The sequence below is a fragment of the Carassius carassius genome, chromosome 11, assembly GCF_963082965.1.
Source record: "Carassius carassius chromosome 11, fCarCar2.1, whole genome shotgun sequence".
Taxonomy (NCBI): domain Eukaryota; kingdom Metazoa; phylum Chordata; class Actinopteri; order Cypriniformes; family Cyprinidae; genus Carassius; species Carassius carassius.
Genome location: NC_081765.1, coordinates 25,845,508 through 25,862,032, shown reverse-complemented (window position 1 = coordinate 25,862,032; position 16,525 = coordinate 25,845,508). Strand labels below are relative to the sequence as shown.

Sequence of the window (16,525 nt, the reverse complement as noted above, 5' to 3'; positions counted from 1 at the left end):
GTTGCTGGCGATTGCGGCCTCTACAGGCAGGCAAGAGCATGACACCATTAGATGACGAGCAGTGCCGACGGTGAATGGGCTAAAATGAATGAGCCTTTACCTTACAGAATTCCACTCAAAATAGGTAAATTAAATTAATACATAAACTACTTGATCCATTAAGGTGGTAATAAATAATAAATATCCGCAATTCCCCTTGCAAAAATACTGACCAATAACACAAAAAGAGAGATTTTGGATTCATTAAAAGGTTTAATTGATTTTTAAGTTCATATAATACATTAATATATGTCAACATAATGAAATACAATCCACAACAACAATTTAATGCCAAGAGTTATACAAAATATGGTGGGGAAAAGTATTTTTCACAGTGTTATACAGGGTCCTTTATACTGCATATCCCAAAATACAATAGAATTACATCCAGACAGAGGTAAAGAAGTTGACATATTCACATGATTCACACTAGCTGATAATTTCATATACACAGGCAGCTTATATCTTGTTGAAACATTGGTATTCTTTATGTCTTCTGTCTCTCCACAAAGTGGAGGTTAACCTGTCTGTCTGGCACAAGCACTGTCCGATTGAGTGACTGAACCTCACCTACAGTGGGGTCCAGTCTGATTTCAAACAACTTGATTAGCTGGAATGAAAAGATACAATTAAAAATCACAATTTATAATGTAATATAACTGTCTGTCTAATTTCTGTATTTCTTACCCTTGCCAATGCCAGATGCAACTCCAGTTCAGCAATGCGACGGCCAACACAGCCTCTGACTCCAAAGCCAAATGGGATTGACCCAAATGGGTTGGGTCTTGTTCTGCCATCTCGGAGCCAGCGGTCAGGTTTGAACTTTCGTGGTTCTGGGAAGACTTTCTCATCATGGCTGATTGCATAGTGGCACAGAGTGAATGTTGTCTGTTTGAAAAAAATAATAGCCGATTTAGTGATCCAAATTTCTGAACTGGCAACCCTTTTTTCATCCTAACAAGATGGAGACAATTTACCTTTTTAGGGAAAAAGTGCCCACCAATGACAACTTCATTTTCTGCAATAAGACGAGAATTCATGGGCACCACAGGGTACATCCTGCACATGAAATTACAGAGATTATAATATGCAGTTGTACACCACTTGTCAAAAGATTAGAATAATTAAGATTTTATGCTATATATATATCATGTCCTCATCTGTAAGTCGCTTTGGATAAAAGCGTCTGCTAAATGAATAAATGTATATATATATATATAGCTTTGTAATGGTTGTGCATGAGTCCCTTGTTTGTTCTGAACAGTTCAACTGAGCACTGTTCTTCAGAAAAATCCTCCATGTCCTTCGGATTCTTCAGTTTTCCCACATCTTTTGCACATTTGAACCCTTTCCAGCAGTGACTATGATTTTGAAATCCATCTTTTCACACTGAGGACAATTGAGGGACTCAACTATTAAAAAAAGTTCAAACATTCACTAATGCTCCAGAAGGGACCAAGATGCATTAAGAGCTGGGGGGTGAAAACTTATGGAATTTGAAGATCAAGGTAAATTGTACTTAATTTGTTTTCCGGGAAACATGCAAGTATCTTCTGTTGCTTCTGAAGGGCAGTACTAAATAGAAAAAACAAAATATTTATACAAAATTTCCTTCTGAATGTTTGAATCTTTGTGTTTGAGTTCCTCAGTTGTACTTAGTGTGAAAAGATGTATCTCAAAATCATACAGTCACTGCTGGAAAGGGTTCAAATTTGCAAAAGATGCTGGAAAACTGAAGATTCCGCAGGACATGGAGGATTTTTCTGAAGAAAAGTGCTCAGACCTACAGACTTTTTTGTCCTGGACTGCATTTCCCATGATACCCATACCTGGAATTAATTACCCTCACCTTTACCCCATTTCCCAGACTATTTAAACAGCTCACATACAGCCACTCCTTGCAAAGCCTTCCATTGTTTCCTATTGCCTAGCCGGTGTATGACTTTGGACGCCTGCATTCTGATCTCTGTCTTGATTGTTTGGATACCGTGTAAGATTATTTGCTGCCTGTATTTTGAGTATGACCTTCTTTTGTCTTGGATATTGTTACTGCTGGTGTTCGACCCTGGCCTGTTTGTTTGTATTTCTGCTGCCTCTTTTAATAAAGCCATAAATGGGTCCCATCTCTGTTGACACTTTGTTATACTTTGACCAAAAGAACGTTCAAAAAACAGCATTTACTAGAAATAGAAATTTTGAATAAATGCATTCATTTCTTCTTGTTTTATCTTCCTCACCCCAAACATTTATATGGTAGTGCATTACAGTTTCCAAAAAAACATTAAGCTGCACAACTGTTTTCAATATTGATAATAATAAGAAATGTTTCTTAAGCACCAAATCAGCATATTATTATGATTTCTGAAGGATCGTGTGAAATTTGAAGACTGGAGTAATGACTGCTGAAAATTCAGCTTTGCCATTACAGGAATAAATTACATTTAAAAAATATATTCAAATAGAAAACTTTTGTTTATAATTAGAATCATATTTCACAATATCACTGTCTTTACTATATTAATGATCAAATAAATGCAGCCTTGGTAAGCATAAAAAGACTTCTTTTAAAAGACTTCTTAATTATTACAAACATTTGACCAGTAGTGTATAGTATAAGCCGAATTTGCTTTTTGGGTTCGCCTGTGTCAAATGTTATTTTGACTTCTCAAAGATGCACAGTATTATATTACACAACATAATTCTCAACCTTAATGCTTCCTTGATGACAGCTTTGAGGTAAGGCATGCTGTTCACTTCCTGTGCAGTTGGGATTCTGTCATCCTTTAAGACTCTGGTTACATCCTGATATAGAGCCTCTTGAGCTTCTGGATCTCTTGAGAGGAGATACAGTGCCCACAACATAGTGTTGGAGGTCTAGAACATGAAGAAGAACAAATATAATTTCAAAACTCATACATATTTTGCTTCAATATAGTCAAAGATTCATTAAATGTCTCTTACTGTGTCCACTCCAGCCAACAGCAGCTCAGAAATACTTCCATAAACATCTTTACTGCTCATCTTGACATTGGAAAGCAGGTAGGTGAGATACTCCCCAGCAATCTCCTGATTTGCATCCACACGCTTCTGAATGGCCTCCATCTTCATGTCAATCATTTTCCTGGCTATGCATAATCCATATATACATAATACATCATCAAACTGCAAAACATGCCTGTATCTCTTGTAGTCTATCTGAAGAAGATACGCGAATTAATAAGCTTACCAAATTTGAATATGCCCTCCCAGCCATTAATGTACCACTGCCAAAATGGCAAGTACTTGCGAGTCCAGTTTGGCAGCACCACCACAGGCATGCTGTAGGTGAACATTTGTGCAATAGAATTAATGAAATCTTGTGTCTCTGCAGGAATTTCGTTCTCCAGGCAGCCAATGCGTGTCTCAAACAGAATGGAAGAGATACCTGAATGAGAAAAAGATCAGTAAACACCTATAAAACATATAGTAGAAGGATGCCATTTAGTCAGCTTTCTAAATGAAAAAACTCAGTGAATATTATAACAATAACAATAAATCTTCCAATACTTTATTTTATTAGGTTTAAATAAAACAACATTTTAAAAAACATATGTCCATATTTTAATATGAAAGCAAATGTTTGATAAAAACAATAATCCCCACAAGGACAAGCTGTATTTTAAATATTAGTGGTCAGTAAGATTTTATTGAAACAAATCAATACTTCCATTCAGCGAGGACGCATTAAATTGATCAAAAGTGACACTGAAGACAATTATAATCTTGCAAAAGATTTGTAACGTTCTATTCCAAAGAGATGCAATACCTTTGAACTTTCGATTTATAAATGCTGATACAAATTATGACATATGTTGTTTCTTTTAAGCAGTTCTTTCACATAGTAGTGTCAGGTTGGCTCCTAATTATTCTCAGGGGAACATGTAGCTATTAAGGGCATTGTGAAAAATCTGGTACATCCTTGGGAATGTGTATCTTTTGTTGTCTGGTTTTATCTAATTTAAAGTGCTTAGGGGAAAGGAAATACCTTCAAGGGAAAAGCGATAAAGCTCATTGGTTATGTTAGAGACCAGATCACCGGTGGGGCTCATCTGCCGCAGATAGTAAATCCGTTTGATGAAGTCTGTGACCACTGCATTGACCACATCTCCATACTGCACGGAGTCCTTTGGATGCAGCATGCGTTTGTTCAGCACTGTCCGCAGTTTGTACCATTTCTCTCTTTCTCTGTTGAAGAACATATTGACTTGTCAGAAGGGCAACAATAAACGGCACAACTTGCTAGAGTTTACATAACATCACACTGCTTCATAAGCCAAATGCACTTTGACCTCATAAAATGTCCAGACATGACTAGTCTTGCATAATGTGCATGTTACAAAACAAACCTATGGTACAGATACAAAGCAATTGGGTCAAAAGTTTTTACTCTGTGAAAGGGCCGTAGCCGATGCCTTTCATGTCACGGTACTCGGTCCACAAAGTCATGTCTCCTCTGCAAGGAAACTTCTCATCTTTTCTAAGGAGTTCCTCCAGTAAGTCCACACTGTTTATTGAAATTGCTTGGAAGTTTCCAGCATTCACTTTGTACAAAGGTCCATAAACCCGGTTTTCATATAACTGGAGAGACGAAAACAAGTGGTGAAGAACAAAGAAGATCTGCTAGTGAAGAAACATCTGGTTGATTTAGAGATAAAATTGAATTGTTTCAGAGCAAAACAACAAACATCAGACTGAGATCACAACAAGTATACTGAATTATAAAAAAGAAAAAAAAATTTAGGTAGACAGTTGTTTCGAAGTCCTTAAAGGTAAAACCAGTGACAGTCTGAATACATTAATGGAGGCATAAATCATTTACAGTCACATGATAAACAAACTATGGCTGTGGTACAGAGGTGGAAAGTAACGAATTACATTTACTCGCGTTACTGTAATTGAGTAGCTTTTTTGTGTACTAATACTTTTTAAAGTAATTTTTTAATCTGTAATTTTACTTTTACTTAAGTATATTTTGTTTGAAGTATTGTACTTCGCTACATTTTAAAACACATTAATTACTGAGTAAAAAAAATAAAAATAAAAAAAATAAATCGCTCCCTGGAAACTACGGCAGTAAATAATGGACAGGAGGGCAAACTGGCGCTAAAATCACAAGAAAGATGCAGACGGACAAAACAGGCGTTAGTGGTGCAGACACCGCTGAAAACGAAACCCCGTCATATTCTGAAGTTGAACTCGAAGGAAATGAAGTGAACCCCTGGCCATATGTATGCTCTATTATGCAGTGTAAGCTGTACTTGCCTAGGAAGACCAAACTAGCAGCTTATAAAATCTCGACAAGACATCAACCCTTCGCAAGAATGTAGAGGTAAGCTAAATAATTGCATCGTTGCATTGGTGGTTAAAAGCTTTGACATTTTAGCAAGAGGTTTTGCAAAAATTAGCCAAAAAGACAGTGGTGAGGAGTGTGCTATTTTTGTTTTAATGATGTGCGCGCGCATTTATAGTGCGTTCTTTCACTGTGTGATTCAGTCTCCTAAAATGCATTTAGAATTATCACAAAATTGAAGATATAGGGGCAGAAAATTCACATATTTATATAATTTCATATATTAAATCAAAATCACACAAAGAATGCCATTTCCTCTAAAAATCATCATGAATATATACATACATATATATATAACAGTTCAGTAAACAAGTTAATTAAGAGACTTGCGTTTTAGACACCATATTGCCTTTTTTAGCTCTGTTTCTACAACAGAAAATAATTCCAAACACAGCCACCAAAGCACAGTTTTGCGTCTCTGAGCAACGTGACAGTTTTTCGTTCCTGAATGAATCAACCGTTTAAATGATTCGGTTCAATCGCAATGACTCACTTATTAACAGTGACTTGCTGACACATACTGGCCATTTTAATTTCACATTTAAAGTATCTTTTGATTTTTTTTTAATAATTAATTTCTTATTTCAAATGAGTATTCAACATTTTATGTCTTGTATATCAAAACATTATTCATGCATTTGTAACTGCAGGTTAAATGCATTCTTGTCCTGCACTAAACAGTGTAATACATCTAAATGCCACTTCCAATTAATCTTCTGCATTTCCTCTGCATTAAAAGATGAGTTTGTTGATACTGATTTGCCTGGTAACAGCCCATATGTTTTATTATTCTAAATAACGGATTCCTTTAATTAAAAACAACTAGTTTGAGATTAATAGACCTATCCCAGGGGTGTCAAACTCAGTTCCTGGAGGGCCATAGCCCTGCAGAGTTTAGTTCTAACCCTGCTCCAGCACACATATCATGTAGTTTTCAAATAAACCTAAATGATTAGATTAGCTGGATCAGGTGTGTTTAATTAGGGTTATATCTAAACTGTGCAGGACTGTGGCCCTCCAGGAACTGAGTTTGACAACCTTGGCCTGTCCCATTTTGACTCCCTCCCACTGTTAAAATGTAACTAAGTAATTTTTACTCTGAGTAAATTTTAAATGAGCTACTTTTTACTTTTACTTGAGTAGCTTTTTAGACTGGTACTTTTACTTGTACTTAAGTAAAATTTCATTAATGTAATGGTACTTTTACTTGAGTAGAATATTTTTGTACTCTTTCCACCTCTGCTGTGGTATCTCTCTGTACCTGCAGCTCATGCATGCGGTTCAGGTATCCTTTAAAGATCAGTGTGTAGAGCATCCTAAAGGTTTTGATCTCTGGGAGGTCATCCACAGTCTTGAGCTTCCTGTGGTTGTTCTGGACAGTGACAGAAGCAGCAGCATTATCCGTTGCCCCTCTCCTGAAGTCCGTGGCCACTGTCATGCGCCTCAGAAAACTGAATGCGATCCTTCTTTCTGCAGAGCTCACTGCAAAAATAACAGCCATTATGGAAGCAGGCAGAAGAATGAGGCAAACACCGATCCTGTTTCACATGGGAGGGAGAGGGAGGTGGGGCAAAGCCTCTCTAGTTAACCCTTCACTATCTGCTGTAAAGTCATGTTGTGTCGACTAATGTTTTTAAAGGTGAAACTCCATTATCATGCTCATAATGATACTGTAAGAACACTGCCATCAACTGGACAATTTTCTCCACTTTTTTTTTTAATTCCAAACCTTTGTCTTTCCTTTGTAGAACACAAAAGCTGCTCTTTTTCATCCAACGAAAGTGAAGTTGACCACGGCTGTCCCTAGTCCCTATAATAACAGTAGTGTGAATGCCATATTTCTCCTTTTGTGTTACACCAAAAAAAAATAAGGTCAGACAGGTTTGGAATTACATTAAAAGTGAGGAAACAATGAAAATGCTCATTTTGGGTGAACTATCTCTTTAACATTAACATTTCTTCCAATTTCTAAAGGGCATGGTGAACAAACGCAAACAAATGTTTTGAATCACATACCTGTGTTTACAATGAATTTTTCTTTCAATCACCTAAAAAAAAAAATTAGATAACATATATAATATTGATGTTATGAACAAAATAAAGAAAGTTTGCTCTGAGCTAAGTAAATATTATGTCTCACTTACACAATTACTACAAATGAAACATGACTGTAAACAATGGGAAAGAAAATTAGTGCATGATAAATAGTTCATCTGTTGTTGCTAAACCAATAACAATAGAAAAAAATTCAAATTTTTTTACAAATTGGATTTTATTACTCCAGTGTGTTACAAGCCTTTATCCAGCTGTACATTTCATTCATTCATTCATTCTGTAAATCACTCGCCTGTTGCTCAGTCTGCATCTTACAAAAGTCTGTATTGCCTGTATAGTCTTCACTCCTTCATCTCTGCAATATTTTTGATGGAGCCAGCCGGGTCTGTCTTATAGAGCATGAGGTGTCCTTGCACCTGAGCGGCGCTGAGTTCTGGGTGTGCTGCCGGCGCTTGCTCAGCGAAACGCTCCACCTCAGCTACAGACTCCTGAGGGTAAAACCTCCGGAACATCCGAGTCAGCTGCTAAACCAATCATATAGCAAGTATGAAAAATCAATTTTTTCACCTCTGTCAGTGTACCACTTAGGATTGCCAATGAACTCCTTTACATCATCCACGATCCTCTCCGCCACAACATTCTCCAGCACTACTGAAGACAGTGGTCGTCATCGCCTTGGAAAACCAAATGGCCTCCACTCTGCTCCAAGTGCAGTGTACATTACAGATCGGCCCTCCTCCTGCTTTAAAGCAAGTTCACGTGCTGCACGGACACAGAATAAATCATTAAGACTTCAACATATATTTGAAGAATTCAGCTGGCAGAATTTAAAACTATACATAAATAATATTTAAAATTTCATAACACTGCTGAGTGTAGGAAAAAATGAATAAAACACAATCTAGCTGCTCATACTGTACCTTCTTGAAGTATGCTGAAGAATATTTGGCGGACTCTGCCGAAAGCAGTAAAGGTGACTCCCAGGGCGTTCCAGTGTGCAGGTCCACCATCTGCTTTTCCCTGGTCATCTCCACTCGGATCCACTTCCTGCCGTACCTGAAAACACAAAGCCTCAATCAGAGACGGATAACTATGTGCTGGATTGATTTCTGATAGAAAGTCAAATCAGGAGCACATTGAATATAAACTGCCCAAAGTAACATCACAATTTACTCTGATCTTACCAAATGATGTGGTTGCCTGGACTAGGGTGGAAGTCAAACTGTATGGACTCGTCCGCTCTCATGCTGCATGTATGAGGTCTCTACACTCAGATGCTGGGTGTGTTTGGCGTGTTTAGTGATCCAGCTTAAGAGCCAGTGATAGCTTTTATCTCTGCTTGGGACCTCCAGTGTGATTATGCAATGTCTCCTAAAGAAAACCATGCAAACCTGTGCCCCCTTTCTGGCAACTGTAAGTGCTGTACCAACACCAACTAGTCCAAATCCTGCCCCAAAGTAAGGGTTGTCCTTCAGGGCTCCAATAACATCTAACAGGGTCATGATGAAGGTGTTTTCAGGATCTCTTGGCTTATTCAATCAGGAAAAGCATTTTTGTCCCTTCACTGCAATATGCAACCTACATTCACAGCAGATGAGGTGAAATCATTTTCATTTTAATTTTGATGATAGCCTTGAGACTGATACAACACTATGCCAAGCTGTCACCGACCAATCTTTTTATTTTAAAAAAACAAATACAGATTTAAAAACTCTCTATACTTACGGCAGAGCAACCCGCATCTTAGAAACAACATTGTTTATGTTAGCTTAAAAGAAACGAATAAGATGCAACATAGCATACACTTTCTACAGTAACCCAGCGTTGCAAAGTGAACAAATCGTTCTTTTGGGTGAGTCGAATCTTTTCAATGACTCGGTTTAAACAATTCACAAATCAATCCCACTTTAAACCATATTTTTACCGGTTCTTTTGGACCAACTGTTCAAAAGAACCGATTCACTAAAATTAAATGAACAAATCACATGGCGACCTCTGTGCTGTTTCCGTTGTTCGGGAAAATGATTTCGTGTGAACTGTTTCACATGAATAGTTCCGCTGTGACTGTTTGTACGACGCAGTCGCGTTATGAATGTCTATATATTTTGTGTATTTTAAAACGGATTATTCTCCACGGTGTACGTTATACAGAATTATAATTTTAAAATTGTTTTTCCTCTTAGAACAGAAACAAGGCCCAGAAATGAAGCTGCTTACGTTGTTTCCATCCACACAAGTGAAGGTAATTTCTCATTATATAATTGAATTAATAAATAATGTGTATAAACATTATAAAGCATTAACGCGTTTATTCATTTCTTGATGACTACTAACAGTTATATTCGAGTAGTTTGCTTTAATTGAACACATCTTCTGTTCCTCGAGGGTGCGTTGTTGTTTATTTGTTTATCAGAGCAAATGAAACACGAACCTCCGCGCAGGAGGTCCACATTTGTTTAATAAAAACACTTTTTTTTTCAACAAAACATGTTCACATAATATTTAGCGCACTGGATTAATTGCTTTATGTCCTTTTTGTTAACAGACAAAAACACCCAGCTCTTTCAATCTCAAGTCTGGTATTCCAGAACCCTGTTAATCACATTTGGAACTCATTGGTGATGCAGAACATTCGTGTTGCCCTGAGAGACGGAAACACATCATGGTCCTGATGCTGTAATAGAGTTTATCCCTCACTGACTAATGTCCTGTGGAGTTTGACCCAAATATGGACCGACAAAGGCCTGGATGTGAGTCAGAACAACTCAAGCATGAGGAAAATAATGCAGCAAATACACCGGAAGGTAAAATACAACGATACTTTGAAAACCATATGTTTAATTAATTATATATTGCATATGTAAGACATAGTCCTTTGGCATGAATGGGTCGCTGGAATATTTGATTTCGATTGGTCAGTTGCTAGATTAACAATCTTTATGTCACTCTGTGTCTCTTCCTTACATAATGAAATAATTACAATTCAGATCAATATTTCGTGTGTATTATTTGTATATAAATATAATGCACACTAAGTCAGTCATTACTGCAAAATAAACCAAGAGAGGGTGATCCCTGAAAGAGTTTGTTTTGCGAGGCTGACAATATTATTCCACTTATATATGGTATGAATTTGTCTTGTTTTGTTTTACAGCTTTGACAGCTCACAGACAATAAGAAGTGTATTATTTTTTGTTTTTGTTTTAGCTTTGTCTCAGTTGAAGGGGATGGATATGCCTATTCAAACGAGAAGCAAGAAAAGTGTAACCAAAAAACTGAAAGCATCAACAAAAAAGGGGAAAAAATGTGCTACCATTAGCCAAGAAAAGTTTTCTTCTAATGGTAAATATAATAAATGAGATGCTGTAATTAAAATAATTAGAAACGCAGGTCTGACTTATGCCATCTTTCTGTTTAGTGGGACATGTTGCAGAGGGCACCGAACACATGTTTCGCACCCACATCTGCTCTGAATGCAGACGCTGCTTCAAGACTCGCTCCCATTTGATAGAACATATGCGTATACACTTTCCTGACCCGAATCTGCAATGTCCCACCTGCAAACACTATTTCACCAGTAAGAGTAAGCTGCGCATCCACATGCTGAGAGAGACGGGACAGAAACTGCACCGGTGTCATCTATGTGAGTATGGATCGGTGGAACGTAACTCTCTGCGACGACACCTCGCCAGTGTGCATGGGCATCAAGAAGATGATGCTCCTAGCGGAGAGCTCTTTAAGTGCCCAACTTGCCAAAAGACTTTCAGTCAGAGTCAGGCATTAAAGAGCCATATGAAGTCTCACAATAAAACACAAGATGGTCAGCCATTACATTGCTTCCATAAAGGCTGCTCATTTCAGTGTAGAGAAAAGAAAAAGCTTCTAAAGCATGTGTTAGATGCTCATCAAATTGAAGCCGTAGAGTGCCGTCATCACGCCTGTGGGGCTTTCTTCGGGAGCATAGAAGACATGGAGAAACATTTGCGCACACATCAGGCTTATCACTGCCCCCATTGTGACTTCTCATGCTCAAATAAGAGCCTTTTTCAGCAGCACAAAAGGCAAGGACATCCAGGGAATCAAGAACTGAACTGTAGCTTCTGCCCTTTCACAACCCTCAACCCTGTAGAGTTCGATCAACATGTTGGTCACTTTCATGCCAGTGAGAAAACACAGCACTGTGAGCAGTGCAGCTTTGTAACGGCTCACAAAAGAGTTCTGAAAAGACACATGCTGATGCATACTGGTAAGATATTCAGTTGCTCTACTTAGTTCTTATAAGCGATTATAGGTATAGTTCACTCAAAAATGAAAATTTGGTCATCGTTTATTCAGTCTTGTTATTTAAACCCTGTCTAAAATCTAAATTGGATCCTGATGGATTTCTACTGATTTTATTTATACAATCTGTGTGATATTTTCAAAGTATTCTGAAGTCATACACAACAGTATAGTTTAGCTGCAGCAAACTTGAAGGAATAAGTGTACTTCGACTACTTTTATGATACTTTTATTGTGTGTATTGTCCTTTAGTATAAATCATCTGCTTTCATTCTATGGAAGAGAGCAGGTTGGACATCTTTGTTTGCATTTCACACAAGAAAATAAAATTATATAGGGTTTGAAATGACACAAGAGTGAGAAAACGTTGACAAAATTTAGGTTTTTGATTGAACTACTCCTTCAAAATGATTCATTGGCCAGACCGATAACGTTTGTATTTACAGGTGAAAAGCCCCACAAATGTACTCTGTGTGACTTCAGATGTCGCGATGAAACATATCTTTCAAAACACATGCTGACACACTCTGATGACAAACAGCACATGTGCTCAGAATGTGGATATGTTACGAAATGGAAACACTACCTCAGTGTCCACATGCGTAAGCATGCAGGAGATCTAAGGTATGTACCTTGATTGAAATAAAAGTATGATAATAAAAAGAAACATTTCTGTTTACTGACCTGCCTCACACCTGTCTCAGGTACAAATGTAATCAGTGTCCATATCGTTGCCATCGCATCGACCAGCTGAACAGCCATAAACTCCGTCACCAGGAAAAATCCTTGATCTGTGAGGTGTGTGCGTACTCCTGCAAGAGAAAGACTGAATTGCGCAGCCATATGCAGCTCAAGCACTCCACAAAGGCAGATCCTCAAACTCCTGTTTACCAGTGCACGTTTTGCCCTTACACAACAAAGTACCGCCAAGCGCTGCATAGCCACGAGAACTGCAGGCACACCCAGACACGCGTTTTCCGCTGCGCACTGTGCCGCTACACCACATTTAGCAACACCGGCCTTTTCCTGCATAAAAAGAAATCCCACGGATATGTGCCTGGAGATGTGAGGTGGCTTGAGAAATATGCACAGAAAGAAAAAGAGCAAAGCTCTGTGGATTTGACGCATAACTTTTTCTCCAAAACCACAGCACCTCAGATTTTAAATTCAGAATATAGGGAAGAAACAGTTAATGCAATAGTTTCTAATAAGACTATAGATGACTCAAAAGATATGTCCGTGAATGAGAATGAGAATGAAGCAATATCATCCACTATTGGAGGAACTGAGGAAATTAATTTAGTACAGCAGGCCAGTTTTGATATTGAATCTGCAAGAGAAGAGGCAAGTAATCTTTCTGAAGGAGATCCAAATAATGAAGAACAGTGTGGCTCCCCACATTTTACTTCCCAAACTAGCCAGAGTAGCACACAAATGGTACTTGCCGAGACACTAAATATACACGACACAGCATTTGATGACCATTTTGAATCTCAGCAAACAGTCCACGAGAACTTCCAACAACCATCAGCTGATGATGATGATGACAATGCAACTTACTTTGAGGATCAAAGTGACTCTGAAGAGTTGCCACCATTGACTGAAACTGAAAGAAACAGGGAGGGACTCCATCAGGAGAAATGTGTAGAGGCCTCGGCTTCTGAGACTCGTTTGCATGTCATGAGAAAACAGGATAAAGACCAGGCTGAAGCCCTTGTACTAGAGGGCAGGGTGCAGATGCTTGTCGTCCAGACACGGGACAGTATGTATCAGTGTAGCCGCTGCTCCTATGTGACCAGAAAGCATGCAGCATTAATCCGGCACTGCAAGTCATCCTGCCAGGTCATGAAGGCAGGACTACGCTGCCAGGACTGTGGTATGCAGTTTAAACAGCAGCGGTCTTTGAACACCCACCTCCGGAAGTGCCGGTTACTGCTGAGGCACAGAAAGAAGTCTGTTTTCGATAGCACTGTAGGTATATCAGGGAGTTGTGAAGGTAATTCAGGGAATGATGCATCTATGCAATTACAGAGTACACCTCTTAAATCCCTCACAATGCATCCTGAACCTGTTGAAGTCAATGATTCTACAGATTCAAGAGTACAAGATGATGGTGACTCACTGTCTCCTATTATAGCTGTTGCAGTAAATGAGACTGATTCACTGACAAGCACAAATAAAAGAGGGCAGGCAATTGTGAGGAGTAGAAACAAGATGGCAGAAAAGGAGGCATTGGTAAATGATGAGATTTTTGGGTATATTGAAGATGATGGTAGGTATAGTTGCAGAAAATGTCCTTTCTCATCTGTTAGGAAAGTCACAATAGGTCGGCATTGTGCAACATGCAGTGGAAGCACCAATAAGGTAGATCTGGCTGAGATGGGAGAGCAGTTTGAGCAAGAAGATAATCCTAGCGATTCAGAACATGATCAGGAGGAAGACGGGGCAAATGACTCAGAAAGGGATTCAGTAGAAGAAAAGAGACCCCAAGACCCCAAACCTCGTTTCTCATGTCCCAAATGTCCTTTTCTCTGCCACCAAAAGAGAGCTCTAGCAAGTCATCAGATAAAGGGCTGTTTAAAACCAGGTGAAACACAGTGTCCACAGTGTTCATTTGTTGCCAAATCGGAAAAATCTCTCAATCATCATATCCTAGGTCACAAGAAAGAGAAGAAGGTTTCTAGAGGTAAAATATCTGGCAACCTACAGTGCAATCTTTGCTCCTTCACCTGCAAGCAAGAGCGCTGCCTGACACAGCATGTTGCTGTGAAGCATGAGGGAGTCCGTCCTCACCAATGCCGCTTCTGTTCATTTAGCACAATCCGTCGCTATCGACTTGAGGCCCATGAGTCCATGCACACAGGTGTTGGGAGGCATTGCTGTGATCTCTGTGGCCAAACTTTCGGCACCACATCTAGACTACGCTTGCACCATCAACGCATTCATGACAAACAGGCAACGCACTTCTGTTCGCTTTGTGACTACAGAGCTTATAACCTCAATGACATCAACCGCCACAACTTGAGCTGCCACACTGGTGATCTTAGCTACTATTGCAGCCAATGCAATGCACGCTTCGTCTCTGATGTTGCCCTTAGGCAACATTCCAACCGAGCACATCCAGATGCTAACAGCTTGTCTTGCACCCAATGTAGCTTCACCTGTGGTTGCCAGGCTGCTCTCAAAACACACATCCAGCATGAACATTCTGATATCAAGACGAAAGATCCTCAAAATGGTCCAGAAAAACAAGGCAAGATGTCCATCACCCATCAGTGCTCGGTCTGTTCCTTTAGTACCCATAAAAGACTCCTCCTGGTCCAGCATATGTTAGATGAGCATGAACATGGACCAGCTGAGGAGAAAACTCTTAAGTGTGATGTCTGTGGTTTCTATTGCACCCACCAAGTGGTGTTTGACCAGCATGTGAGGTCACACGGAGGAACTTGCCTCTTTAAGTGCACTGAATGCGAGTTTTCCACCAGAAACAAGCAGAAGATCACCTGGCACATTCGAATCCATACAGGAGAGAAACCTTACCGGTGTGAGAAGTGCAATTATGCATGTGCTGATCCTTCAAGACTGAAGGTATGAAGAGCTGTTATCCAAGATAGTGATTAAAGGTTTAGGTATTTAGTTTTTACTATCCAGTTCTTTTGATGTTTCCAATTTAATTGCTCTCTCTTCATTTTAGTATCACATGAAGATTCACATGGAGGAACGCAAGTATCTCTGCCCAGAATGTGGCTACAAATGCAAATGGGTAAACCAGCTGAAGTATCACATGACAAAACATACAGGTAGCTATGTACTAAAGTTGAACTTATTCTCATTGTAAATTACTTGCACACCTTGATGTTTATTCTTCTTTTCAACAGGTGCCAAACCTTATGCATGTGAGGACTGCGAGTACCGCACCAACCGTGCCGATGCCCTGCGCATCCACCGGGAGACACGTCACAGAGACGTGCGTTCCTTTATATGCGAGAAGTGCGGAAAGGCTTTCAAGACACGCTTCCTCCTCAAGACACACCAGAGAAAGCATAGTGAGGAGCGACCTTATGTGTGCTCCATATGCCAAAGAGCGTTCCGCTGGCCTGCGGGTCTCCGCCATCATTATCTGTCCCACACAAATAAGCTGCCATTTTACTGTCTCCACTGTCCCTACAGGGCAAAACAGAAATTTCAGGTTGTAAAGCACCTTCAGAGACATCACCCAGACTTGCCTGTTCAAGATGGTGTGGGTAAAGACCAAGAGGCCTCTATGAGTACACAAAAGACCTGGATTAGGGAAGCGGAAGAGAGACAAGAGGATGGGCAAACTGCTTTAGAGCACATGCAAACAGCAGGGGATATGTAGCTGTGCTTCTTTATACATTTCGATTGACATTTCTTTGTCCTATGAAAGTATTCCATGTAATTATAATCAAAACCCTCATTCAAACCACACTGAATAAATATTTTTACGATATAATTATTAATGTTTATTCCTTTAAAAGGCTTTTTTCAAAGAAAAAAAATATTTAGCTGTGAATGTACATACATAATGGAAATAAAAGTCATTTACTTTGAACACTTGATTTCAGGTTATTTATAAAAGGCATTATACAATGCTCAGTTCCTTTAAATCAGAGAATGTACAACCTTAATGATCCATTCTGCCTTGATCGTATAACGTTCATACATAAAAACAGTACATTTAGTATTGCATAGGTAAACAACTAAAAATAACAACTAAACTGTTTCTGCACCATTCTTGAA

At 39.0% G+C, this 16,525-nt stretch overlaps 2 protein-coding genes across 5 annotated transcripts; one reads left to right on the top strand and one right to left on the bottom strand.

Annotated features, from left to right (window-relative positions):
- Positions 1 to 232: 232 nt before the first annotated feature.
- LOC132153103 (sterol 26-hydroxylase, mitochondrial-like) lies at positions 233 to 6,982 on the bottom strand. The gene is made up of 9 exons (XM_059562334.1): positions 6,690 to 6,982; positions 4,466 to 4,656; positions 4,064 to 4,263; positions 3,266 to 3,463; positions 3,001 to 3,164; positions 2,747 to 2,913; positions 1,017 to 1,098; positions 727 to 927; positions 233 to 649 (listed from the first exon to the last, which is right to left on the bottom strand). Exons 1-9 carry the CDS (start codon positions 6,927 to 6,929, stop codon positions 527 to 529), a joined length of 1,566 nt encoding a protein of 521 aa, XP_059418317.1. The 5' UTR covers positions 6,930 to 6,982; the 3' UTR covers positions 233 to 526.
- Positions 6,983 to 9,464: 2,482 nt separating this feature from the next.
- znf142 (zinc finger protein 142) lies at positions 9,465 to 16,337 on the top strand. Of its 4 annotated transcripts, none has more exons than XM_059562329.1 (8): positions 9,465 to 9,725; positions 10,111 to 10,287; positions 10,691 to 10,825; positions 10,902 to 11,729; positions 12,211 to 12,388; positions 12,469 to 15,352; positions 15,459 to 15,564; positions 15,643 to 16,337. In XM_059562329.1, exons 2-8 carry the CDS (start codon positions 10,212 to 10,214, stop codon positions 16,122 to 16,124), a joined length of 4,689 nt encoding a protein of 1,562 aa, XP_059418312.1. In that variant the 5' UTR covers positions 9,465 to 9,725; positions 10,111 to 10,211; the 3' UTR covers positions 16,125 to 16,337. The 4 variants fall into 4 exon arrangements, with proteins under 4 accessions (XP_059418312.1, XP_059418315.1, XP_059418313.1 ...); XM_059562332.1 differs by having other exon boundaries at positions 10,072 to 10,287; XM_059562330.1 differs by having other exon boundaries at positions 10,059 to 10,287.
- Positions 16,338 to 16,525: the final 188 nt, after the last annotated feature.